Source organism: Tachyglossus aculeatus, chromosome 26, assembly GCF_015852505.1.
Source record: "Tachyglossus aculeatus isolate mTacAcu1 chromosome 26, mTacAcu1.pri, whole genome shotgun sequence".
Lineage (NCBI taxonomy): Eukaryota > Metazoa > Chordata > Mammalia > Monotremata > Tachyglossidae > Tachyglossus > Tachyglossus aculeatus.
This window is the reverse complement of record NC_052091.1, coordinates 5,266,154-5,293,572: the sequence shown is the minus strand read 5'-3', so window position 1 is coordinate 5,293,572 and position 27,419 is coordinate 5,266,154. Positions and strand designations below refer to the sequence as shown.

Here is a 27,419-nt window from a genome sequence, read left to right as displayed (position 1 = left end):
CTGAATGAATGGGCCTCAGTTCCCTCAAATGTAAAATGGGGATTAAGACTGTGAGCGCTATGCAGGGCAAGGACTGTGTCTAACCAGATTTGCTTGTCTCCATCAAGGTACTTAGTACAGTACTTCGCACATAGAAAGCATTTAACAAGTATCATAATTATTAAGTAGTGTGGCCTAGTGAAGAGAGCACAGGCCTGGGGCGCAGAAGATCTGGGTCCTGAACCCAACTCCACCTCTTGTCGGCTGTGTGATCTTGGGCAAGTCACTCAACTTCTCTGTGCTTCAGTTACCTCATCTAGAAAATGAGGATTAAGACTCTGAGGGACATGGACTGTGTCCAGCCTGATTATTTGTATCTACTTCTTTGCTCCTCTAGACTGTTTGCTCATTTTGTGCAGAGAATGTGTCTGGTAATTCTGTTGTATTCTTCCAAGCAGTTAGTGCTGTGCCCTGTATGTAATAAGCCCTCAATAAATACTATTGATTGATTGATTAAGCACAGTACCTGGCACAACCGTGAGTGCTTAACAAATACTATGCAACAATAATAATAATCGAATTTGTTAAGTGCTCACTATATACTAAGCACTGGAATAGTCAGTCAATCATACTGAGCACTTACTGCATGCAGAGTACTGTACTAAGCGCTTGGGACATATCAGTAGAGCAATATAATAGAAACATTCCCTGTCCACAGTGAACTTACAGACCCTGGTACCGCAGTCTATAGGGGAGGGAGAACTGGTATTTCATCCCCATTTTACAGAGGGCAAAACTGAGGCCCAAAGAAGTTAAGCAACTTGCCTAGGGTCACAGAGCAGACAAGTGGCAGAGCTGGGATTAAGAACTCAGGTCTGTTGACTCCCAGTCCTATTCTCTTCCCTCTAGGCACCACTGCTTGCTTCTCACAAAGGTCCCTGGAGGCCCTGGGCCATGATCAGTTCTCAGGATTTTATGCAAGGCAAGGATCTAGGCACCTTCTGGAGGGAAATGCTGTTGATTTTCAATAACAATACTAATTGGGGTATTTGTTAAGCCCTTACTATGTGCCAAGCACTGGGCTAAGCGCTGGGGTAGATACAAGTTCCCACATGGAGCTCACAGTCTAAATTGGAGGAAGAACAAGTATTGAATCCCCATTTTGCAGATGAGGAAACTGAAGCCCCGAGGAGTGAAGTGACTTGCCCAAGATCACATACCAGGCACATGGCAGGCCAATCATTCATTCATTCATTCATTCATTCAATGGTATTAATTGAGCACTTTGTGCAGAGCACTGTACTAAGAGCTTGGGAGAGTACAATAGAACAATAAATAGACACGTTCCCATCCCACAACGATCTTACAGTCTAGAGGGGCAGACAGGCATTAGTTTAAATAAATAAATTACAGATATGTGCATAAGTGCTGCAGGGCTGGGAGCGAGGATGAATAAAGGGAGCAACCACAGAAGCGAGTGGGAGGAGAGGAAATGAGGTTTTAGTTAGGGAAGGCCTCTTGGAGGAGATGTGCCTTCAGTAAGCCTTTTCAATAAATCTCTTTGAAGGGGCCAGAAGTTGGAGCCAGTTTTGGGGACTGGAGGCTGTCCCCATCAGCAGGAATTCAAATAAAGCTGTGCCAATCCCAAGACTGAATTGTTTGATGGTGGAGTGAGCAGCGTTCTTCCTATAACTTCCTGACGTTTTCTCCACTCCCATCCCCTGTAAATGGGTAACCAAAGAGAACTGTAGGCCGGGTGTTTGTGTTTGAAATTTCAATTTTATTATAAATATAGAGCAAATCAATTTTACAAACCATTCATTTGCCAATAGGATCAAGAGGAGGCACTGGCCACACACAATTAGATACCACAGGGGAAGTTCGAGGAAAAGGCAGAACCTGAGTTTATGTCATAGTGGAACGGTCAAGGGAGAGGTGATTCAATGGAGAGGGCTCCCTTGATGGGTGCCTACTACAGAGGCCTCTCAGTCTGGTGTCGGATCTGGTATTGACCCCAGAACTTTCTCCACAGTGGTCCTTGGAAAAACCCATTAACTTCAGAGTCAGAGAACTCTGGGCTGGGAGAAGAGGTCTCTTTCTCTCCTCTTCCCCTATCTCCCAATTCTGACGTTCTGATCGGTCGGGGGAGGGATTGGTCAGGCGTCCCGGCCTCCTCCAGCCCTAGTGTGTCGGAGGGAGTGAGCACCAGTGCAAGTTCCTGGGGGTAGAAATCCCCCCCTCCACCAGCCACCTCGTGTGAGTGATAGTGCAAACACAGCCCCTCGGGGGGCTCCCAGGGACCAAACCCACCCACACAGAGGCTGAGGCTTCCCAAAAGAGGGAGAGGAACAGACAGACCTTGAGGGAGGGGCAGAGGGGGGCTGGAAGGGAGGGGGAATCCTCAGCACCCACCCTGGGTCCCTGGCTGGCCCTTGGGAGTCCTGTGACTGAGTGTGGTAAGAGGGGAAGGAGCCAAGAGAAAGTTCAGTATTTCTCCCCGCTGGTGAGAGGGACGTTGGAGTGGCTGGAGAGCTGCGGGCAAGTCAACTGATGCTGCACAAAGAGGAAGAAATACCAGAAGGTCAAAAGGGCCAACACCCCCCCCCCCCCCCCCCCAGTGTCGCCTGGGAAAAGGAGAAACACACAAGCTTGGCACTTTAACAACCTGCCCATTAGGTCCTCTCCTGAACTTCCTCTCGGCAAGGGGCTGGTTCCCCCCTTCCCTGAAGCTTCCTAGCGATGAGAATCTTTCACTGAACAGTGCCCTCATCCAGGCCTGATTTTCCACAAGCAGGTAGCTCTCCCAACGGAAAAGTGAGAGTCCTGGGGCGTTTGCACCTGGGAACTGCCCAGACAGGAAAAGTGCCAGCTAAAGTCCAGAAGGTCAGACTTTGACACTGGGGAGGAACGGTCCCTGCTCAAAAACGAGCCTCTGGTCTTCCTGCACTCTGCCCTCCTGATGAAGTTATTCATTTCTCCCCCACCCCCGAGTCCCTGTTCCCCTTTCCCCCTCCCCCACTCCAACCAACCACCTCACTCAGCTCTCAGAAAAGGAACTAATTTTCTCACACTCAACCTTCTTAATGCCTCAGTGCCCTACCTTGGGAAAGTCAACTCCCATTCAGACAACAGGGTAGAACAGAAAAAAGATTCACCCTCTTTTCTTTGGACCCGCTCACTGGTTGGGAGGGGAATAGAGACTGCACCTTTTCTAATGCTCTTCTGCTGGCCGGGGGTCATGGAGAAATGCAAGTCCAAGACCAGAGCCGGGTTAGGACCGATCGGGGTGGAGGTGGGGAGGATCCAGGTAAGAACGAAAGGACAGATGTGTGGCAGTAAAAGTAGAGGCCGTTCACTCCACCTTTCTCATGCTAGATTTCAACAAGGAGGGAGATGGATTTTGGCGAGGTACTTGGATGCACCCGTTGACTGTGAACCATTGCTAAGGTAAGGTCCCACTTGGGACAATTACCCCGACCCAGCACTCTGGAAGGGACCCTCCCTTCCAAGACACAGAACTCCCCAGAGCTGCCATGACATGGGTAAAGAGGAAAGTGGTTGGGAACACAGGACACCGGGCCACCTTGCTTCCTCACATCCTGGCCCACTTCCCTAGACACCAACAGAGTCCCATTTTGATCAAAGAGGTGTCCTCGATGGCTGGGCCTGAGGCTAGCAAAGCCCTGCCAGTTAGGCAATGGGTTGAAGAAGAGGAAAGAAGGAGGAGAGGGGAGATTTCAATCCTGTCTCCCCGCAAGGGACTCTGGCCTGGCTTTTCCAACCATTCCCAAGGGGACTCTGGGCAGCCTAAGAGTGCCTCTCACTGCTGGGTATGGAGAGGAGGTAGCGCACGGAGCTTTGGGCAGGGGGAAGGAGAAGATTTACAAGTGTAACCTCTCTTCCTTAATCACCCCCAGTCACCCCCATCTTGTGCTGAGGCCTGGTACTGGGATAGTTGCCCCAGGCTCCACACTCCCTAGGGCCGATTCTCAGGAGAGGGATCAGGGAGCTTGGAGGGGCAAATGATATTGGAGGTAAGGATCAAGGCACATCTTCCTCTGTTCCTCCTTGAAGTGAGAAAAGAGCTGCCCAGGCCTGGAGCTGGGGGTGGGAGCGTAAGGGGAAGTAGAATAAATATATCAGGAGAGCAGGATGCCAAAGGTGCGCGTTACTTCTTTTTGATTTCAGAGTAGATAATTTCTGTAGTTTGAGAGGCCAGGGGTTTGGAGGGTGGTTTCTGGAAAACGTTGACATTGAATTTCACGGCAGCATATGGGACTTCCTCAACCTGAAAAACACAGAACCGAGTCAGTAATGTCAACCTCCTGCAGAAGAGCTTTCCCTCACCAACCCCAAACCCCCAAACTTTGGTGATAATAATAATAATAATAATTTCGATAATAATAATAATGTGGTACTTGTTAAGCACTTACTGTGTGTTAGGTGCTATATTAAGTTCTGGGGTAGATACAAGGTGATTGGGTTGGACACACTCCCTGACCCACATAGGGCTCACAGTCTTAATCCCCATTCTACAGGTGAGGTAACTGAGGCACAGAGAAGTGAAATGACTTGCCCAAGGTCACAAAGCAGACAAGTGGTGGAGCCAGGATTTCAACCCAGCTAACTCCCAGGCCCGTGCTCTATCTATCTAGGCCACGCTGCTTTCCCACTCTGTTATATTGTTATATTGTACAAACACGTAGTACAGTGCTCTGCACACAGTAAGCACTCGATAAATACTCATGATTGATTGATTGACCACTCTCAGCATCCAGGTAGCCCCCATACAGAACCAGTGGTCCATCAGGGAATGCAGGACTGGGACTTTGAAGAGGAGAGTGGTATCCAAGTTAGGGGATTCCTTGTTTGCATACAAGGCCAGCTGAGAAAGTCCAGGGTAGGGTGGGTTGACCCCAGAGTATCCAAGAGGATGGAGAGTTCATCAAAAGGATCAATCAATCAATCAATGATTTTTATTGAGCATTTACTGTGTGCAGAGTACTGTACCAAGCGCTTGGGAGAGTACATTAAAGCAGAGTAGGAAGGCCTGTTCCTTGTCTAAAAGCATCAGGAATCCCTATTCTTCTTTCTGTTTAGACTGTGAGCCCCACGTGGGACAGGGACTGTGTCCTACCTGATCCACTGGTGTTCACCCCAGCACTTAGAACAGTGCTTGACACAGCATAAGTGCTTAACTTTTACTTTAATAATATTAATAATAATCAGGCAACCTCAAAGGTCAACAGGAGCGTGGACGGGAGGAGGAGCTTACCTTGTTATTTGTGACGTCAGGATAGCCGTGATCTGGGGAGCAGAGAGAAATGAGTTAGGAAAAAAGGATGGGCAGGACAGCCGCTCCGGACAGAGTTCCCTGTTCTGGATTAGTGGCTTCTCTGGGCCTCAGTCCACAGGACGGCAGTAGCCCCAAATCGCCCACCTCAAGTGGAGGACAGAAGGGAGAGGAGCCAGGGGACCACCACTTTCTATGGTCTGGTAGCCCGAGAGGGCCATGGAGAGACTGCTACCCCCAGGAGATCCGGGAGTCCCCGCTCTTCCCAGTGCTGATGAATGAACTCTGCCCCACAGCCCCAGCTTAAGCATCAGCAGAGGTTAGGGAAGAAGGGATACCTCAGAAAGCATAAGTTCACCAGTTGCAGCAGATTTCCCCTGAGCCCCTAAAGGTCCCGATCTCCCAGGTCAGAGGAGAAGGTCTAACCCAGCCCCCAGAGCAAACAGGAGAGCGTGAGAGCCCCCTCAACCCCGCCAATAGAGGAGAACACTCAAATGCCAACCCCATTGGCAGGAAGTTGGAGAAGTACAAGGTAAATGGATTGCCTCCTGGAAACAAGCCCGTCATACTGGGGCCCTGACCTGGCCTACGTTTGAGAGTGAAGTAGGGGGGTGGGAGGGGGCTCTCCCCCACTGGGGCTTGGGAGCCCTACGTGCTATGGAACAACCGGGAGTGGGGTCCTTCCCTCAGGAAGTCAGAGGCTCCTCTCACTTCAGGACACAGAGGGATCCCCCGGCAGAACCCGCCGGCTGCTACAGCAGCGCCTCTACTTACTGTTCATGTTGGCCGAGGACCTGGGCTCGGTATGATCGAATTGGTCGCTCTTCCTAGATAAATATCAGACACCGTATGGCTGAGATTCCCCAGCAAATGAACTCGGCTCCCAGAATCGGGGCAAGGGACAGACTGGGGGAAACAGGTCCTTCTGTGCCATTTCTCGGATTCCACTGCTGCTGTTGCTGGGTCCCTTTGGGTGTCTCCACTGTTTCCCTCTCTCAGTCTGCCAGCCTCCTCTCCAATCTGCTCACTCGTTTTTGCCGAACAGCTCAGTTCACCTCTAGACTTTTCTTCATTCTTCAGTGCATGCGATGCCCATGTTCCCTTTGCTTTTCCTTTCCAGGAGCCTCCAGGATTCTAAGCACTGATTTTCATTTCTCTGTCCTTTCTCCCTTGTACTCTTCCAGGTGCTTAATACAGTGCTCTGCACATAGAAGCACTCAGTCAATCAATCAATGGTATGAGCACTTGGGAGAGTACAATACAATAGATTTGGAAGACAAGATCCCTGCCCGAAAGGAGCTTACCATTAATTGATTGATTGATCGATCCCTTTTGAGCCATTCACTGCTTACTTTTGGGGTCCTATCTTTGGTTATGATGCCCTCTCCCACTCTCACCTGAACAACTGGTCTCCTGACTTTGGAGGTCAGTGGAAATTCTGGATCTCTGAATGAATTTCACATTGACAAATTCTCCCCCACTCCCTTCCCTGCCGTCACCACCCAAGACCAATCAGGATGTGAACTGCTGTTTCCAAGAGACGCTTGGGGTGCAGAGGGGACCCACAGCCAGGAGGAAACCCAAGGAAATTAGTACTGAGCAGCAGTTATGCACTAGATGGAAGGGAGAACCTGGCCCAGAGCTGGGGACAGGCAAAGAGAGAGGGAGGAGTCTCACTACTCTCCTCCAGCAAAGGAGGCAAGCCTACCAGACAGACGGGGGCCAGAGGAAATGCTGTTACCCTCCAGTATTCCTGCAGAACAGGAAATACGCCAGCCCTCCGATGAGAGCCACTCCAGCGAGGACTCCGATCACGATACCGGCAATTGCCCCGGAGGAGAGCTGGGAGTCTCCACCGTTGCCTGGAGAGTTTGGATCTGTCATTGGAAAAGAAGGCAGGAGAAAGTCCATGTGTTACTGAAGTCCAGGCCTGAGCGGAATCAGCATTCTGATCAGTAGCGCACTTAAATAAGGCTCCAAAAACACTGTCCTATTCAACACTTGTTGATATGTCTTCACCAAGAATCAACTCTACCCCACATTTGGCCTATTTCTTATAGTATTTAATGTCTTTATAGTACTTAACTATTTAAATGCTCTCTTCTCTTCTGGTTAATGTTTGTCTTCCCTGCTAACTTTTAAGCTCCTGGTGGGCAGGAATCTTGTCTACTCACTCAAGAAGCAGTATGACCTAGTGGATAGAGCATGGTCCTGGGAGTCAGAAGAACTTGGGTTCTAGTCCCAGCCCCATCAATTGTCTGCTATGTGACCTTGGGCAAGTCACTTAACTTCTCCGTGGTTCAGTTAGCTCATCTTTAACATGGGGATTATGACTGTGAGCCCCATGTGAGACGGGGACTGTGTCCAGCCTATTTACCTTATATCTACCCCAGAGCTTAGAACAGTGCTTGGCACTTAGTAAGCACTTAACAAATACCGTTATTATTATTATTACGGAGTACAGTGCTCTGCACGTAGTAGGAACTCAATAAACACTAATGATTGATAGACTGTTTAGGTAGCAGCCTTTCTGGATTAGCCTATGTACTAGTTCTCTGAAGGAAAGGGAATGGACAAGGGTGATGCTTTTGATGATACCATATGCAGGGAGCTTGCAGATCAGGGACAATATATATGAGAAAACTGAGCATGAGGAGGGGTGTTTTCCTTTCATTTCTAGTCCTCTACCACCCTGGTCGGATTGCTCTAGCTGTCCTCTGTATAGCTGTTCATTTGCCAGTGTTTTTTTTTAATTTATATCTATGGTCTTATACTCTTCCTGTTGAATATTTAGAAATTTATGTTTATCCCCACCATCAGACTGTGGGACCAGTCTGCTACTCCTAATAATAATAATAATAATAGCATTTATTAAGCGTTTACTATATGCAAAGCACTGTTCTAAGCGCTGGGGGGGGGATGCTCCTAAGACCAAATAAGTACTTGGTAAATGCTCTTGTTGATGATGATGGTGATGATGATGAAGATGATATGCCCTATGGAAGTAGATAGCCTAATAAATAATAATAATAAAAATTATGGTATTTGTTAAGTGCTTACTATGTACCAAGCACTGTTCTAAGCACTGGGGTAGATACAAGGTAATCAGGTTGTCCCACTTGGGGCTCACAGTCTTAATCCCCATTTTACAGATGAGGTAACTGAGGCACAGAGAAGTGGCTTGCCCAAGGTCACACAGCAGACAAGTGGCAGAGCTGGGATTAGAACCCACAGCCTCTGACTCCCAAGCCTGTACTGTTTCCACTTAACCATGCTGCTTCCTCAGGAAGGTTATCAGGAGACTGTTGAACATGCATTACAAGATGCCTTTCCACGCCCCGCTCCCCCCACCCTCCTAGCCTTTTTACTTCTCAAAGCACATCTGGACTTGATGGCACCCATTGACTTACCCAATAGCTTGACCAGGACAGAAGCGGAATTAGTTGTATTGGTCACATTGTTTTGAGCTTTGCAAGTGTATGTCCCCTCATTCTTCTGGGCCATACGGGGGATAACGTGACTGCTCCCTGAGGTTCCCAGGTTGATTGTATCATTGAAAAACCACTGATACTGTGGGGCCGGGTGAGACTGGGCCTGGCAGTTTAGAGTCACAGACGAATTCTGTTGGACCACAATGGGGTTGGTAGGGTTGGATTCAGAGTCTCGAGTAATAGCCATGTGATCTGGACCGTCTATAACAAGAGAAAAGGAAGCAAAATTCCAGACTCTGCCTGCAGTAAGAGAGGCAGGATGGGGGCACGAGGAGGAAGAGGGAACCAGAGATACTTACAGTATACGGTCAGGTTGACCGTGTTGCTCCTGTTTCTACTGACCGCATTCCAGACTTCACACTGATATTCCCCCACGTCCTTTCGTGTGGCATTGAGTATAGTGAGAGTCTTGTTCCCCTGGCTGCTGCTGGTAAGGTTCTTGTTGTTGAAAATCCACAAAATGTTCAGAGCAGGGGTGTCGCATGTAAATGCCACAGGTCCCTCACCCTCTGTGATGTTAGTTCTGTTGCTAGTTAGGGCTGGCTCGGTTAGCAGTTCTAGTGGGAAAGAGAGAGACGGTGACTGTGTCTGTCCCATTTCTGCCACCAGTCCCAGGCTCATGGCAGCCTCGGTCAGCCCCAGGACCCAGGAAACAGCAGCCAATGAAGGGCTCAGGCTGGGCCCTGGCCTCATAATAATAATAATAACAATAATGATAACGATAGTAATAATAATGATGATATTTGTTAACTGCTTATTATGTGTCAAGCCCTGTTCTAAGCACTGGGTTAGATACAAGCTAATCAGGTTGGACACAGTCCCTGTCCCACATGGGGCTCACAGCCTTAATCCCCATTTTACAGATGAGGGAACTGTGGCTCAGAGAAGTGAAGTGACTTGCCCAAAGTCACGCAGCAAACAAGTGGCGGAGCCAGGATTAGAACCCACGTCCTTCTGACTCCCAGGACCATGCTCTACCCACTAGATAATGCTGCTTCTCTAGGCCAAGCTGCCTCCTCACATAGCAACCACGCTGCAGAGAAGAACTGGGAATTGGATCCAAGAATTAGGATTCGAGATGTTTCCCTGCCTGGGTTCCTCCCAAAAAGCTTCACCATCTTCCCCCGGGGACAACCATCAAAATGATATCAATTAAATTTCTCAAGAGTGATATTGTACCAGGCCCTTTCAAAGCATATGGAAATCATGCACCTTGTCCTCATGGCCCTCACACGGCTATCTCTAGTGGATGAGTTTTTTTTCAACTCTCTGCACCAACAGATACATTTACAGATTGCATATGAACAGAGGTAGGTTCATCATGATTTACTTTTTATAAGCATTTTGAAACCTGGGGAGAGACTGTTCCAGCTCAGAGGCCCTGGTGATTTAGGAATTGCGGAATTGTGACTTAGGAATTAAACTCAGTCTGTGGCCCTTCAAAATCAATCGACACCTTTTCCCTGGCCCCATGTCTCTTTGCCAATTCTTCCCCTGTCTCACACTCCCATCTGCTTCTCCCAGTTCCCTGTCTTTGGTTTAAGAATCCAAACTTCAGAGTGTCCCATCTAAAACCAAACCAAACAATGGAAAGGAGAATGCTGTATAATGAAATTCTTTGATTGCCTGATATTATTTAGACCCAGTCTGATCCCTTGTAGATTCTAGGTAGTTGGATCCATGCTGGTTACAAGCAGGTTTAGAGCTATTTCTATTCCATATTTGAATAAGATCCAGATGATTCCCTGTCACAGTAACAACGGATTTGGCACAAACCACTGGCTTGGGCCCATTTCCTGCTTGAAACTCTCGCTCTTCAAATCTTCCAGACCTCAGCTCTCCCTATCATTAAAACTTTCTGAAATCCGACCAGAAATCTTTCCCTGATTAGTTCTTCCACCTTGGTCCTTCTCAACTATCATCTTAGCACTTTTGTACCACCTAAGCAACTCTACTAACTGTACTATAGATTATAAACTCCTTGACCGCAGGGATTGTGTCCTTTACCTTTGTTTTCTACCAAGCACTTAGGAAAATTCTCTGAACATTGTAGAAACCAGAGAAATGCTACTGTTTAAATGATTGATTTTTCTCTGCAACCCACATTGGTGTAAAGGTGCCATTCTATGCCACAGTCATTCCTGTGGCAGTCCGGTTGTCAGCATCAGAAGTCAGTGAGCCAAAAGAAGAAGAAAGGTATGCTTTTGAGGATATGATAGCCCTGAACAAGATGATGGTGTCTAGAATGAAATTCTAGAATCAAGTCAGTCACTTAGTGTAGTCTATGCCCACTTCAACAGAGCAATGTTGAGTGGGATATAGAGAAAAATGAGAGTCTGCAGAATACCCAAACAACTGCTGTATGGAGAACTAAAACTGTGAACCTGAAAGGAAGGAAGGTAGAGGAAATGTTTCCTCTATTTCAATGTATTTCCACACATTGAAATAGCTGGAAACCAGAAGTAAATTGCCAAAGATAGATTGACGTGATGTGCTGCTATTAAAGAAACAGGTCTTTCTGAGCTAAAGCTTTGTAAGGAATATATAAATATATATAATATATTTACATATGTATTATACATGTGCATATAATATATGTATACATGTATGTATATGTATATATAATGTATGTACACATACATACCTAAATATACCTATATACCCTTGTCTTTCAGTACACACACACATAATCACTCTGGAATTATATACGTATATTAATGATATTATATATAATATACATATATACCTATATGTGCACATATATCTATACACACATACATATATAATATACATATATACCTATATAATATACACACATATATAATATACATATATACTTCTATATATGTACATATCTAGATATGTATATCTATCTATCTCTTGCTCTCTCTCTATCTAGCTAATGTCCTGGAGGAACTCAGGGCTCCAGCTAGGGAAACCCACACATTCCAGAAAGTTCCTCTCTTCAGGGTTGAAGACTTACTGCAGAGATACTAGAAGTCTTTCTCTGAATGCCAAACACCATTAGCTCTACTACTTGCTTTCAAACTCCTATTATGAGCTATCTCAGGGCTTCCCTTTTGGACAAGCCTTCTTCTGGGGAATCTCTACTGCTTCTTAGCCTTCAATGCCTGAAACCACATTCACTAGGTTGAGCAAAGGAGCTTGAACTCATTACCACTCCCTTTCACCTCACTCTGAATGATGTCCTGATTTGATAAACCCAATCACCATCTACTCAAAGGATAATAAGTTGTGGAGGACCCTGGAGTTCTTTTTTTCAGTTCTGGGATCTGGGATGGGCCCAGGTTAGAATTCCCCTCTCCACAGGAGGCTGAACCCATTTTAGAGTCACACTAGGATATTGGAATACTTCTGGCTCACTCAGGCTGACATTACAAGCCCATTTTGAGTCCTCTGCTCCCTCCTCCAAGGAAAAATAAATCTCCAAGGCAGACCAGAATGGATTGAGCTTCTACATATCCTTTTAACCAGCTGTATCCACCCATCAATTGATGGTATTTGTTAAATGCTTAATGAGTGCAGAGCTTGGGAGAATGCTTGGAGAGTAATAATAATTACACTTGTGGTATTTGCTGAGTGCTTTCTGTGTGCCAGACACTGGATTAAGTGCTAAGGTGGATACAAAAAAATTTGGGTTGGATGTCATCCCTGTCCCACATAGGGCTCACAGTCTTAATCCCCATTTTACAGATGAGGCAACTGAGGCCCAGGGAAGTTAAGTGACTTGCCCAAGGTCACACAGAAGACAGTGGCAGAGCTGGGATTAGAACCTGGGTCCTTCTCACTCCCAGACCCGTGCTCTATCCACCAGGCCACACTGCTTCTCATATAACAGAGTTGGCAGACACATTCCCTGCCCACACAAGCTTGCAGTGTAGAGGTGGAGAAAAACATTGATGAATAGATAAATTTGCCTTCATAGACCACCCATCCATCCATCAGTCCAACCATCCTCTGGACCCCCAGGTCCATTCAATCTATAGCCGTGTTCCCGAGGTTTCCTTGAAGCCCTGATCTAGCATTTGCCTCAGTGGCTTTCTATTGCAGAACTGAAAAAAGGTGGGTCAAGGCTCAGACGCCTGAGGTAAAGATCTAGAATTCATTTCAGTCAGACCCCACACTGAGGATGAGCCAACCCAGCTGGTTAAAGGAGTGAGGAGAGGAGAATGCTGGAGAATATCCCCTGGAAAAGAGCTCCTTCCCATTTTCCTCCTACTCAGCTATTTCATCCTCTTGTGGGAACAGATAGCTCAGACCCATCTGTAAGCCCTGGGAGCATCAGTGGAACTTGTAAATTTGCTTAATAAATTGGTAAAGTCAAGCGAGGAGGTGATGCAAATGTGGTTTCTGAGGAAGAATCGAGGAGTGGTCCCTGCTTAGGGGAATCTAGATTGAAACAAAGAGCAGCTACCTGCTTCAGAACAAGACCAAACCCTGATCCAGGCCCCCAGGAACCAGTACAATCACCTGAGGGAGAGACAAGCCAAGTATTTGTGTCCCTGTGATATAAAACAGAAGGATAATTTCCCTGATCTTCCATCACTGAGGAGACTACACAACCCGGTGCTGAGCACTAGTGTACTGGATGCCTAATTCCCACCTCTGTATTCTCTATCAGTGCTTAGAACACTGCTCTGCACACAGTGTGTGCTTATTAATAAATACTATTACTACTACTTACCAATCACTGTGATTGTGACATCTTTGGTGCTGTGGAGACCTGTGACTGGGTTGGAGGCATTACAGGTGTATTGTCCAGAGTGATTCCCGTGGATATTAGGGATAAAGAGGGCTGGTGTGGATTGTGCCAAGCTTCCATTGAAATACCAAGTGAACTGTGCAGGTGGGTTTGAGTCAGCAGAGCAGGTGAGATTGAGGTTTGCCCCTGCACTGTAAGAAGGAGGGTCAGAGGGGGCTATCGAGGGGACATCAGGACCATCTGGAGCAAACAAAGTAAAGTCACACGGTGATTAGGTCAGAGAGAAGGGGAATGTCCCATTCTATTACCCATCACCAAGGACCACCGAGTCACCCTACCCCATGTCATTCTGGTCTTTTGTGTGTCTTAACTCTCTGAGATTGCAGTCTCTCAGTTTAAGTCTGGTATCTTGTCCTTCCCCCACCACGCCTGTCCCTCCATTTGTAGGCTCCTGTAGTCAATTCTAGTAGGCAAATCCCAGTAAAACCTTGACTTTAGGAGACTGGGAAAATTTAAGACACACGGGCCTCTACCCAGCAGCAGAGTAAATGAAATATTCCCCTTTGAAGATATGGAATCAGGAGTATGAAAATTCCCCCTTATAGGAACAGAGATTACTCACAGGTCACATTCAGGAAGAATGGGTCACTCATATTGGAATTAATTGGGTTTCTGACTTCACACCGATAGGGTCCTCTGTCCTTCCTTGTGACATTGTATATAGTGAGGGTCCTGTTCTTCTCAGCCAGCTCCAGTCTGTCACTGACCAGTATTTCCTGGTCATTTACGAACCATAGAATCGTTATATTATTCTTGGTTTCACATGTTAGTACTACCAAGTCCTTGTTCTCCACTGGGGCAGAGTTGTTGGTTGTGATATGGGGTGGGGACAGCTTCTCTGTACAGGAATAAAAATAAAATTATTGTAAAGAGTCTGTTTTGTTTCTTACAGTCACAGGTAGAGTCTTTGGGAGCTCTTAGGTCCAAGGACAAGAGGACAAGGGGTTAAACAAGAGGAAGCAGTGTGGCCTACTGGAAAGAGCACGGGCCTGAGTGTCATAGGACCTGGTTCTAATCCCGCCTCCACCACTTGTCTGCTCGACCCACTTAACTTTTCTGTGCCTCCGTGTCCTAAATTGTAAAATGGGGACTTAATACCTGTTCTCCCTCCTACTTAGACTGTGAGAACCATGTGGGACAGGGACTGTGTCTGACCTGACTGATCTGTCTCTATCCAAGTGCTTAAAACAGTGCTTTTGACATGCAGTAAGTGCTTAACAAATAATATAAAAAATTTCAGCATCAGCAACAGGATTTGGTTAGAGACAAAGAAGTCCTCCCCGACTGCCAAGGTGACTAGACTTGGTAAGAATCTCCTGATGGGGCTTTTGGCATCTGGAGAGCTTTAAAAATTTAACAGATTTAATTTGGTCCACTTCAGACCTGGAGGCGGAGGACTGGATGAGATGACCTTTCAAGGTCTCTTCCAGTTAGTTCTAAGATTCTGACATAATTTCAATCTCTGATGCCAAGGCCTAGGGAAGGGGTCTTGACCCAGGGAGGAAACATTGTTTTTCTCCTGAAAATGCCACAGCTGAGAAGGGATCACCTGGTTTTTTTTTGTTTGTTTATTTTAAATTGTATGTTTTTGGCACTTACTATGTTGCAGGCACTGTACTAGATGCTGTGGTAGATACACACTAATTAAGTTGAACTCATCCATGTCCCCATGGGGCTCACAGTCTCAATCCCCATTTTACAGATGAGATAACTGAGGCACAGAGAAGTTAAGGGCTTTGCCCAAGGTGACACAGTAGAATTAGAACTCAGGTCCTCTGACTCCCAGTCCCACGATCTATCCAGTAAGCATGGTGCAAGTTCTCCACTCTGAGAGCATCACAGCTGAGGTTTGGAGAGTCAGTCTCCCAGGGAGAGCCCTGAAGGTGGGAGAGCAGATTTGAATCTGCAGTGAATGGGGTTTTTCTGTCTCTCATCTCTTGTCCTCCCTCCCTGCCTGCCCAATTCCAGATAAAGAATAGGCAGAGATTTTGTATCCAAGGATAATATTTGGGGATGATGAAAGCCCAGATTGCCGTTCTCCTTTATGGGAAAGGAAAAGAATGAAGAGGAACCGCTTCCCCTAACCAGGTGAACCCCTGGGGGGCTGGGAAGAAGCAGCCGAAAGATGGATATGCCGGAGCCTACCTAGGGAATCTAATACTTAAAGCCCATTTAGTTGGAAGCATTTCTTAGAGGGGCAGAGGCCTATTAAACATTTGCATCCAGGTCTCTTATAATATGACTACCTTCCCTTGATGAACAGTTTGATGTTCTCAACACCACCCGCTCTACTAAACTCAACCCATTCACTCCCCTAGCCCTTCATTGATCTCATACCACTAATCCACAGCCCTATATTATCTTCAGAGTCCGCTGCAGGTGGAAATCTAGATATCTGGCCTACCTCGTCCACTTCCAGTGCTTAGAACAGTACTTTACACATAGTAAGAGCTTAACAAATACCATCATTATTATCCTAGTCTATCCTTGTGTGCTTGAACTCTGCCCGGCGAAATTATTTCTCCATCCTTAAATGACACCAATGCCCATTGTCCTCACCAGCTGTCCCAGATATTTAACTCTCTCCTCAAACCCCCTGTCCCCCCACCCCCCCCCATCCCTTGCCCCTATTGACCTGGCCACCTACTTTATTTGAGAAAATTGAAACTATCAGGTGTGATCTCCACCAGCACTTAGAACAGTGCTGTGCATTCATTCATTCATTCAATCGTATTTATTGAGCGCTTACTGTGTGCAGAGCACTGTACTAAGTGCTTGGGAAGTACAAGTTGGCAACATAGTTTGCACATAGTAAGCGCTTAACAAATGCCATCATTATTATTATAAAATCTCCCTGCTCCTCCCGAGTCCCTTCCCCTTTCTGCCCCTTCTTCAACTCTCCCATCTTTCCCAGCAGTGTCTCTAGAGGACATCTCCTGCCTTCTCTCAAAATACGCCCTCTCCACCTGCACCTTCATCTGGCTCTGTCCCCTTCATTCCAGAGGAAGCACTCCCTCAAAGTTCACAAATGATCTTCTTGCCAAATTCAACGGCTGCTATTCCATCCTAATCCTCCTTGACCTCTCAGCTGCCTTCGACATCATCGACCATCCCCTTCTCGTGGAAAGATTATCCAACCTCAGCTTCATTGACACTGTCTCTTCCTATCTCTCTGACAACTCATTCTCAGTCTCTTTTGTAGACTCTTCCTCTGCCTCCCCCTCACTGTGGGTTTCCCTCAAGATTCAGTTCTGGGTCCTGTTCTATTCTCCATCTACACCCACTCCCTTGGAGAATTCATTCACTCTCATGGCTTCTACTACCACCTCTATGCAGATGATTTCCAAATGTACATTTCCAGCCCTGATCTCTCTCCCTCTCTGTAGTCTCACATTTCCTCCTGCTTTCAAGACATCTCCACTAGGATGTCCTCCCGTCACCTCAAACTTAGCAGGTCCAAAACAGAACTCCTTACCTTCCCGCCTAAACCTTGTCCTGCCCCTGACTTTCCCATCACTGTAGATGGCACCACCATCCTTCCTGTCTCACAAGCCTGTAACCTGGGCGTGATCTTTTACTCCTCTCTCTCATTCAACTCACATATTGATAAGGGGAGCTTAGCTCTGCCCTGGTTCTTGTTGAGAAGCAGCGTGACTCAGTGGAAAGAGCCCGGGCTTTGGAATCGGAGGTCATGGGTTCAAATCCCGGCTCCGCCAACTGTCAGCTGTGTGACTTTGGGCAAGTCACCTCACTTCTCTGGGCCTCAGTTACCTCATCTGGGAAATAGGGATTAAAACTGTGAGCCCCCCCGTGGGACAACCTGATCACCTTGTATCCTCCCCAGCGCTTAGAATAGTGCTTTGCACATAGTAAGCGCTTAACAAATACCATCATCATTATTATTATTATTATCTATTTCACCACAAACCTCTCACCCATGTCCTGACTCTGGCCTGGAACACCCTCCCTCCTCATAGCCGACAGATGATTACTCTCCCCAACCTCAGAGTGTTATCGAAAGCTTATCTCCTTCGAGGCCGTCCCTGACTAAGCCCTCTTTTCCTTTTCTTCTACTCCCTTCTGCATTGTCCTCATTTGCTCCTTTTATTCATCCCCCTGCCCAGCCCCACAGCACTTAAGTACATATCTGTAATTTTATTTATTTATGTCAATGTCTGTCTCACCCTCTAGATTGTAAGCTCATTATGAGCAGGGAATGCATCAGTAAGTTGTTATATCTGTACTCTCCCAAGCACTTGGGAGCACAGTGCTTTGCACCCAGTAATGGCTCAATATAAATATGATTGACTGACTTGACTGACTGATGACTGGTAGGATAAATTGAATAGGCCCACTACGCATCCCTGCTTTATTCCATTGCGGAATCCGCTCTGATTCAGCCAACACCAGCTGTGCCATCGTGACATAGTCTGAAGACCTTCATATACTTTTCAGTCCCTGCCCAAAATGGGGCTCACAGTCAATCTGATTCCCAAATTACAGATGAGGAAATTGGGGCCCAGAAAGGTTAAGTAATTGCCCAAGGTCTCCAGGGGTAGTGTTAGTATTAGAACCCCAGTTTTCTAACTCCCAGTCCCATGCTCTTTCTGGTTTAGGTTTGTTGCTAGTGCTCAGACTAAGAATTTGACTACTGACTGTTTATCATTATCTCCTCCTTCAGACTGTAAGTTCCTTGTGCTTTGGGAATGTGTCTACCAACTCTGTTGTACTGTACTCTCCCAAGTGTTTAGTACAGGGCTCTGCACACAGTAAGCACTCAATGCATATGACTAAATTGAATGAATGAATAAATATTATTGATTGATTAATCAATATGTGTCAAGCATGGTTCTTGCAGCGTGGCTCAGTGGAAAGAGCACGGGCTTGGGAGTCAGAGGTCATGGGTTCTAATCTCAGCTCCGCCGCTTGTCAGCTGTGTGACTTTGGGCAAGTCATTTAATTTCTCTGTGCCTCAGTTTCCTCATCTGTAAAATGGGGATTAAAACTGTTAGCCCCACGTGGGACAACCTGATAACCTTGTATCCTCCCCAGCACTTAGAACAGTGCTTTGCATATAGTAAGCGCTTAATAAATGCCATCATTATTATTATCATTCTATGTGCTGGCACAGATACAACTCCCTGTCCCTCATGGAGTTCACAGTATAACTAGGAGGTCTTTAATCCCCATTTTACAGTTGAGAAAAATTTAGGCACAGAGAAGGTAAGTGACTTGCCCAGGGTTACACAGCAAGCAATTGGCAGAGGCAGGATTAGAACCCAGGTCCCCAGACTACCGGGCCCATGCTCTTTCCATTAGGATTTGCTGCTTCTCTGGATTAAGAATATGCTGCCTAACCTCTGGATTATCCATGGGAAACAGTGCTACCTGCAGCTGTGTGAGGCAGGCCCCCAGGATAGCCACCCGGGGAACTTGAGATAGTTGCCTAATGTTAAATGGGACAATGGGAAGCAGCGTGGCTCAATGGAAAGAGCCTGAACTTTGGAGTCAGAGGTCATGGGTTCAAATCCCGACTCTGCCAATTGTTAGCTGTGTGACTTTGGGCAAGTCACTTAAAACTTCTCTGTGCCTCAGTTACCTCATCTGTAAAATGGGAATTAAGACTGTGAGCCCCCTGTGGGACAACCTGATCACCTTGTTACCTCCCCAGCGCTTAGAACAGTGCTTTGCACATAGTAAGCGCTTAATAAATGCCATTATTATTATTATTATTATTGTTATAAGGCCAGAGCTCAGGGAAGATGGCAGAAAACTGAGAAGAGAACTGGCACTTGTATAGTTCAGTCTTTTTCTCCCACCCAAGTTCTTTGCCTTTCTCACTCACTATCTGCAGCCAAGGGAAGTTGCAAGCTGGGCTCCACATGTTTAGAGTAGTAGGAAGAAATACAATGTGGAATGCAGAGAATGGGAATTCACCCTAAGGAATGAAACTGCAGTTGTTTAAATTGGTCAGAAACATATCATTTTTGTTGGATTTAACTGAGATGAAAAGCATCGGGAAGGGAATGAAGGACCCAAAGGGCCTTAAATAAGTTATTTAGCGAACTCCCCTACAATAGCTTTATCCGGGTCGCTTTGGTAACTCAGGAAGAGATGCTTAAGTACGACAAATGTCAGAGACTCCTGGGGCAGCCTTATTATGCAGAGAGGGTAACAAAACCTTTCCGTGTCCTCAAATGAAATGGAGGGTTGGGTGGCAATAGAGTTGGGAACAACTATCCTTCAGGTCAAACATGACCCTGCTGACAGTGGCTTGCATCCCTGTGAGAACCAGCATTGCCTAGTGGATAGAGTATGGGCTTGGAAGTCCAAAAGGACCTGGGTTCTAATCCCAGCTCTGCCACTTGTCTGCCGTGTGACTTTAGGCAAGTCACTTCACTTCTCTGTGCCTCAGTTAGCTCATCTGTAACATGGGGATTAAGACTGAGAGCCCCATGTGGGACAGGGACTGTGTCCAATCCGATTTGCTTGGGTTCACCCCAGTGCTTAGTACAGTGCCCGGCACATAGTAAGCACTTAACAGATATCACCATTATTATTATTGTCAATAATAATAATAAGTATTTTGGGGAGAGAATTACTTGCACACTTTGTCCTTGCAAGTTCAGTAGTGGAGTTTTTTGGGCCCCTTGCCATTCTGGTGAGCATTTCTCAGACATCAATGGTTTAAGAGGGAGACACTCTGTTACGTGGTCCTCTCAAGTCCAGTGACATGCAGTGTGTTATAGGTAATTGGGAAAATGGGTCCAGTCTGTAGTCCCAGAACTGAATTTTTCTGAGACTTCAACAGCAATCACCACTATGCCCCCACCCATTTAGTAAACCTCTTGTTTAGTTTGATACTGAGTGGTTTAGCAATGCCCCCACCCATTTAGTAAACCTCTTGTTTAATTTGATACTGAGTGGTTTAGCAAAGACCTGGGGTTAGGTGGGGAGTGAAGATTGGGGGTTTTTTTCTAATTATTTGTGAAAACCAAGGGGAACACAAAGAAAAACCAACCACCACAGCAACAGCAAAAATCTACACAGTCGTTCTGCCCACATCTAGACAGACTGAAGCCAGAAAAACACAGGCGTTACCAGTACATGGTGTAGGCAAGCAAGAGCAGTTTCACAGAGCAACACAACACCAGTTCTGAGCAGGTTTGAAAGACTTGATCCCTAGACTTGTCTAACCATAAAGTATCCCCTCCTTCACCCCCATTCTCCACTGCTCCGATGAGGAATGACCTCTCTGACACAAGGTGTACCCAGATACAGCTACATTCAAATGGGGTAGGCATGACTTGATGGCCGAGTGGAAAAAGAGGGTTGGAGAACAAACTAAAGTAGTGATTCTCAAAGAATATTTGGCTAATTTTTGATCCTGCCTTTTGAAAAAATTAGTTTTAAGTTGAAGTTGCAGAAAATAGATAAATCTAAAGTTGAGAAAATTATTTTTTTTGGTGGCTGCACTATGATCAACTGCCTTTGACAATCATTATTCAAACAGTGACCTATTAACTGAAAAACAAGGTTTCCCATTTCAGTAAGGAAGATGCTTGGTACAGTATTCTGCACAGAATAGGTGTCGTATAAATGCTAATGACTGATTATTACTTATATCCTACTCGTTCACCATCACCTGGACTCACTTGAAACTCATGCTCCTCCTTACCTCTTCAGGTAGCTACTGGGTCCCAAACCCTCTAACCTGTTGCTTCTCAAACAGGATTTGGCAACCTATGGCTCTCGAGGCATATCTGACTTTTCTTGATAGCAGTTATGACTTTTGAACTTCATTCATTCATTCAATTGTATTTATTGAGTGCTTACTGTGTGCAGAGCACTGTACTAAGCACTTGGGAAGTACAAGTTGGCAACATATAGAGACGGTCCCTAACCCAACAGCGGGCTCACAGTCTAGAAGGGGGAGACAGACAACAAAACAAAACATATTAACAAAATAAAATAAATAGAATAGTAAATAGTAAATATAATAGTAAATATGTACAAGTAAAATAAATAGAGTAATAAATCTGTACAAACGTAGGTATCCACACGACAGGGTCATTTGCCCTCACAGATTCGGCATCACGAGGGTGGCACCATTAGCTTTAATCCCACAGCTCTTTTGACTGTGAGTAGCCGGCCATCTCTGTCCTTTAGAAATGAAAAGGGGCCCAGTGTTGAAAGCAAAGGGAAGCCAGCAAATATTTCCCAACATGCCTGAGGAAAGTGGGTTTGTCTTCAAAACCACTAGGCAAAGGATAGTGCAGGCATGAGATTTGGAAGGGTGGCCTCCCTGTCTCCAGTCTCTCCCCACTCCAGTCCATATTTTCCACTATTGCCTTGATTATTTTTCTACAAAGGCATTCTATGCATGTCTCTCCACACTTCAAAAACCTCCAGTGATTGCTCATCCTCTCCCCACCAAAACAGAAACTCCTTACCATCAGATTGAAAACACGCAATCAGCTCTCCCATTCCTAGCTAATCTATTAACAACCGAGGCCAAACACTTTGCTTCTCTAATACCAACCTTCTTAGCTGTACTCGATCTTTATGCCTTGCTCCTGGCCACTGTCCCAAATCCTCCCTCTGGCCTAGAACTTTTCACTTCCAACTGACTACCAGTCTCCTCATCTTCAAAGCCCCCACTAAAATCATATCTCCTCCATGACACTTTCCCTAGGCCCTCATTTTCTCACCCTATTTGTCCTCCTCTTTGTTGTCTATGCTCTTGGTTCTGCAATAATAATAGTAAATAATATTTATGGTATTTGTTAAGCACTAACCACATGTCAAGCACTGTTCTAAGCACTTGGGTAGATACAAGGTAATCAGGTTGGACACAGTCCCCGTCCCACATGGGGCTCACAGTCTCAGTCTCTATTTTGCAGATGAGGGACTGAGGCACGGAGAAGTTAAGTGATTTGCCCAAGGTCACACAGCAGACAAGGGGCAGAACCCGGAGTAGAACCTATGGCCTCTGATTCCCAAGCCCGTGTTCTTTCCACAATACCCATCCCCATTCCCACAGCAGTTATATACTTATCCATATACTCTGCTGCTTCCATTAGCTGTAATGTATTTTAATGTCTGTCTCCCCGAAAAGACTGTAAGCTCCCTGAAAACAGGGGTTGTGTCTACCAATTCTATTATATTGTACTCTCCCCAAGGGCTTAGTACAGTTCTCTTTAGAAACACACTAAGCGAGTGCTCAATAAATACCATTAATTTATTAATTGTCCAGGAGAAGCTGAGAGCACAGCCCAATTGAATGACCTCAGTGAATTTTTAACAAAGAGTGGGAAAGCCCTGGTTTCAGCCTAGGGTTAGGGGACCTAAGGAAGAAATTTCTAGTCTGTGGCCCAACTTACTTCTGAGGAGAATTTTCCCAGAAGTAGAGGCCAGTGGGGTCAGAAGTCGGGCAAGAGCAGAGACAGAGCCTTCTCTACCTTTTGTTTTAAGGAGAGGGAAAGAAGAGGGAAAAGATTGTCCCACTCCTACAAGGAATCCACTGCATCGTTCTCTCCTGTCTTACAGACGACCCCTGGCCCACATCCTACTTCTGGCCTGGAATGCCCTCCTTCCTCAAATCAGCCAATCACACTTCCCCCCTACAAAGCCCCACTGAAGGCGCACCTCCTCCAAGAAGCCTTCCCAGACTAAGCCCCCTTTTCCTCAGCTCCCCCTCCCTTCCACGTCACCTCAACTCACTCCCTTTGCTCTTCCCCTCCTCTCCCCATCCCACAGCACTTATGTATATATGCGTATATCTATAATTCTACTTATTTATGTTAATGCCTATTTACTTGTCTTGATGTCTGTCTTCCCCCCTCTAGACTGTAAACCTGTTGTGGGCAGGGATTGTCTCTCGCTGTATTGTACCGTCCAAGCGCCTAGTACAGTGCTCTGCACACAGCAAGCGCTCCATAAATATGATTAAATGAATGACTCATGTATAGGGTGGGTTTCACCCCGTGAGGTCCCTCCCTCTGCAGCCGACACCGAACTTAGCAAACAAACCCAGACATTTGAGGGACAACACGGACAGAAAAACCTCTACGGGTCTTAGGCAGGGGGAAATTGGGCCAGAAATATCATCAGCTTCCTGGAACATTAGGCAAAACAATACTTACCATAAACCCATAACTCTCCTTTGCCTGAAGCAGAAGAAAAGTTCTTGAATGTGATGCCTACAGAGTAGAGACCGGTGTCATTGACTGTAACGCTGGTGATGAGCAGGGAGCCATTTGGACGCACAAATTCGCGGTCTGTGTATGCGTTTCCAGGTCTAGGATTGTCTGAGGTGGTTATGTATTCAAAGATGAGGTATTCCTCCAAACTGGTCCCTCGGTACCACTTATAAACTGCAACTTGGTTTGGGTCTTCCTGGGCGGTCAGAGTGACGTTGTCCCCGACTACAGCCACGGCCGGTTGGATGGTAAGAGGCTCCGCGGGCCGGACCCCGGCGGTGAGGACGAAGGCTGTGCGTGGAGCAGAGGGGAGCGTTCAGCACAGGGTCAAGCACCCGGCTGGGGCTGGGGGACCCCGTCGAGCAGCAGCTGGGGCCCGGGTTGAGGGGGCAGAGGAGACTTGCTTCCTGTGGCTGCCCAGCCCGCACCCTCCACTCCTCTGCCACTAATCTCCTCACCGTTAGGCCTCGTTCTCGCCCGTCCCGCTGTCGACCCCCAGCCCACGTCATCCCCCGGGCCTGGAATGCCCTCCCTCTGCCCATCCACCAAGCTAGCTGTCTTCTTCTCTTCAAGGCCCTGCTGAGAGCTCACCTCCTCCAGGAGGCCTTCCTCTATTTATTTATTTATTTATTTATTTTACTTGTACATTTCTATCCCATTTATTTTATTTTGTTGGTATGTTTGGTTCTGTTCTCTGTCTCCCCCTTTTAGACTGTGAGCCCACTGTTGGGTAGGGACTGTCTCTATGTGTTGCCAATTTGTACTTCCCAAGCGCTTAGTACAGTGCTCTGCACATAGTAAGCGCTCAATAAATACGATTGATTGATTGATTGATTCCTCTCCCCCTCGTCCCCCTCTCCATCCCCCATCTTACCTCCGTCCCTTCCCCACAGCACCTGTATATATGTATATATGTTTGTACATATTTATTACTCTATTTATTTTACTTGTACATATCTATTCTATTTATTTTATTTTGTTAGTATGTTTGGTTTTGTTCTCTGTCTCCCCATTTTAGACTGTGAGCCCACTGTTGGGTAGGGACTGTCTCTATATGTTGCCAATCTGTACTTCCCAAGCGCTTAGTACAGTGCTCTGCACATAGTAAGCGCTCAATAAATACGATTGATGATGATCCCGGGGTTTGCCCCCCGCCACGGACCCCTCCCCACCCCGTCCCCCCAGCCCGGAGAGGACCGGTCTTTTAGACTGTGAGCCCACTGTTGGGTAGGGACTGTCTCTATATGTTGCCAATCTGTACTTCCCAAGCGCTTAGTACAGTGCTCTGCACATAGTAAGCGCTCAATAAATACGATTGATGATGATCCCGGGGTTTGCCCCCCGCCACGGACCCCTCCCCACCCCGTCCCCCCAGCCCGGAGAGGACCGGTCTTTTAGACTGTGAGCCCACTGTTGGGTAGGGACTGTCTCTATATGTTGCCAATTTGTACTTCCCAAGCGCTTAGTACAGTGCTCTGCACATAGTAAGCGCTCAATAAATACGATTGATGATGATGATGATTTACCTGCGAGAAGAAGCCCTGGCCAGGTAAGAGCAGCCCGATGGGGAGGGTCCCAGCCGCTGTTAGGAAGACCCATTTTCCCGGGACCAGAGATGCTCCTGCTTGGAGAGGGCGTCGAGGCCGTCGGCTTTGTGAGTGGATTGGACGCCCCCGGCCCCGCTGTGGCTTCCAAACTCCAGCCTCCTCTCCCTCGGGAGGACTCTGTCTCCTCCACCCGCCCCCCACAGCCCTTTCTCTGCTTCGCTGGCAAGGGCGGGCCCCGGGGGGATGGGGGGCAGGGGGCAGGGGCGGGGCTCCGACTTTTCCCGTCCCCTCCCTCGCCCCACACTCTTCCCGCCTCTCCCAGGGAAGGGACACCGGCTCCCGTTGGCCCTGGGACGGCTGATCCTCCGGGAAGGGAGAGGCCGAGTCCTGGACGGCACTTGCGGACAGGTCATCAAATGGTCGCATTTATTAAACGCTCACTGTGTGGAGAGCACTGCACGAAGAGCTTGGGAGAAGCTTCATAGGGGTAAGTCACTTCACTTCTCTGTGCCTCAGTTCCCTTATCTGTAAAATAAGGATTGACTGTGAGCCCCCTGTGGGACAACCTGATCGCCTTGTATCCTCCCCAGCACTTAGAACAGTGCTTTGCACATAGTAAGCACTTAATAAATGCCTTTATTATTATTTATTGAGCCCTTTCTATGTGCAGAGCGCTGTACTTAGCGTTTTCTTGGAATGGTACTTGTTATAATAACGATGGCATTTATTAAACGCTTACTGATCAATCATCATCAATCGTTTTTATTGAGCGCTTACTGTGTGCAGAGCACTGTACTGAGCGCTTGGGAAGTACAAGTTGGCAACATATAGAGACAGTCCCTACCCAACAGTGGGCTCACAGTCTAAAAGACTTACTGTGTGCAAAGCACTGTTCTAAGCGCTGGGAAGGTTACAAGGCGATCAGGTTGTCCCACAGGGGGCTCACAGTCTTAATCCTCATTTTACAGATGAGGTTTCAAGGTGATCAGGCTGTCCCACAGGGGGCTCACAGTCTTAGTCCTCATTTTACAGATGAGGCAACTGAGGCACAGAGAAGTTAAGTGACTCACCTAAAGTCACACAGCTGACAATTGGCAGAGCCGGGATTTGAATCCATGACTTCTGACTCCAAAGCCCCTGCTCTTTCCACTGAGCCACGCTCTTCTCTTGCGCATACTTGTTACATGCACACTAGGTATCATGCACTCTTCTAAGCTCTGAGGTAGAGACGGATTTATCAGATTAGACTCAGTCCCAGTCACACACAGGATTCACGGTCTAAATTGGAGGGAGTAGGATTTAATCTCCATTTTACAGTCGAGGAAACTGAGGCACAGAGAAATGAAGTGACTTACCCAAGGTCACCCAGCAGGGAAAGGGCAGAGTGGGGATTAGAACACAGATCCTTTTTCTTTGACTCCCAAACTCATACTCTTTCAACTATGCCAGCTGCTTCGCTTGGGAGAATACAATGCAACAAATTTGGTAGTCACGTTCCCTACCCAAAGGGAGCTTACAGTCAATCGGGGAGACAGATGTTAATATAAATGAGTGATTTATGGGGGGGGAATCAGAAGCGCCACCTTTCTTGCCCCTAAATTTGGACTGTTCCCCACTGGGAGCCTGGCACTTTGCCCTGGGCCAGCTCTGTCCCTGGTCTTTGGGGAATTTCATGACTGGGAGCCTGACGGAGGGCACAGTTCTGTCCCTGGTCTTTGAGGCTTACTGCTCTGCCCAGGGTGGTTATTGTTACTGTGACAATAGCGCTGCTTCTGCTCCCAAGTAGAGGGGATTTCATCTGGTCGGGAGAGCTCTGGACCAGCTTGAAGTATGGTGGGATGGACAGTGATCTCTTCGGGTAGTGTCAATTTAGGGCTATTGCGGCCCCATCTTTACTAGAGGAAGGGAGGACTCCCGGGACCAGGAGAGCGACAGGACAGAGCAAAGTAGGCTCCCTCTGGCCCCCAAAGCAGCAGGCAGGATAGATTTGAACCTCCAACACAGAGAAATGGTGTCCTCATGATCCCAAACCGTTGTGTGACTGTCCCACAACACAGTCTGGTGGCCACAGAGTGAAGTTGGTTTGCCATAACTCTTCACAACTCCTGAAAAACAAACAAAAAA

The 27,419-nt window shown here is 46.9% G+C and overlaps 1 protein-coding gene across 4 annotated transcripts; it reads right to left on the bottom strand.

The window, feature by feature from the left end:
• Positions 1-1,736: 1,736 nt before the first annotated feature.
• Positions 1,737-25,496, bottom strand: LOC119945768 (carcinoembryonic antigen-related cell adhesion molecule 6-like). Of its 4 annotated transcripts, XM_038766936.1 has the most exons (10): positions 25,275-25,496; positions 23,692-24,039; positions 14,109-14,384; positions 13,469-13,726; positions 9,063-9,320; positions 8,683-8,964; positions 7,014-7,149; positions 6,047-6,099; positions 5,255-5,286; positions 1,737-4,267 (listed from the first exon to the last, which is right to left on the bottom strand). In XM_038766936.1, exons 1-10 carry the CDS (start codon positions 25,345-25,347, stop codon positions 4,148-4,150), a joined length of 1,836 nt encoding a protein of 611 aa, XP_038622864.1. In that variant the 5' UTR covers positions 25,348-25,496; the 3' UTR covers positions 1,737-4,147. The 4 variants fall into 4 exon arrangements, 3 of the variants coding, with proteins under 3 accessions (XP_038622864.1, XP_038622865.1, XP_038622867.1); XM_038766937.1 differs by lacking the exon at positions 6,047-6,099 and having other exon boundaries at positions 4,180-4,267; XR_005456336.1 differs by lacking the exon at positions 6,047-6,099 and having other exon boundaries at positions 4,209-4,267; positions 6,981-7,149.
• Positions 25,497-27,419: the final 1,923 nt, after the last annotated feature.

Coding starts and splice junctions, on each gene's coding strand:
- LOC119945768 (XM_038766936.1), bottom strand. CDS start 25,347: ATGGGTCTTCCTAACAGCGGCTGGGACCCTCCCCATCGGGCTGCTCTT. Junction 13,727..14,108: donor ATTCTTCCTGAATGTGACCT/GTGAGTAATCTC, acceptor TGTTTGCTCCAG/ATGGTCCTGATGTCCCCTCG. Junction 7,150..8,682: donor TGTCCTGGTCAAGCTATTGG/GTAAGTCAATGG, acceptor TTCCAATGACAG/ATCCAAACTCTCCAGGCAAC.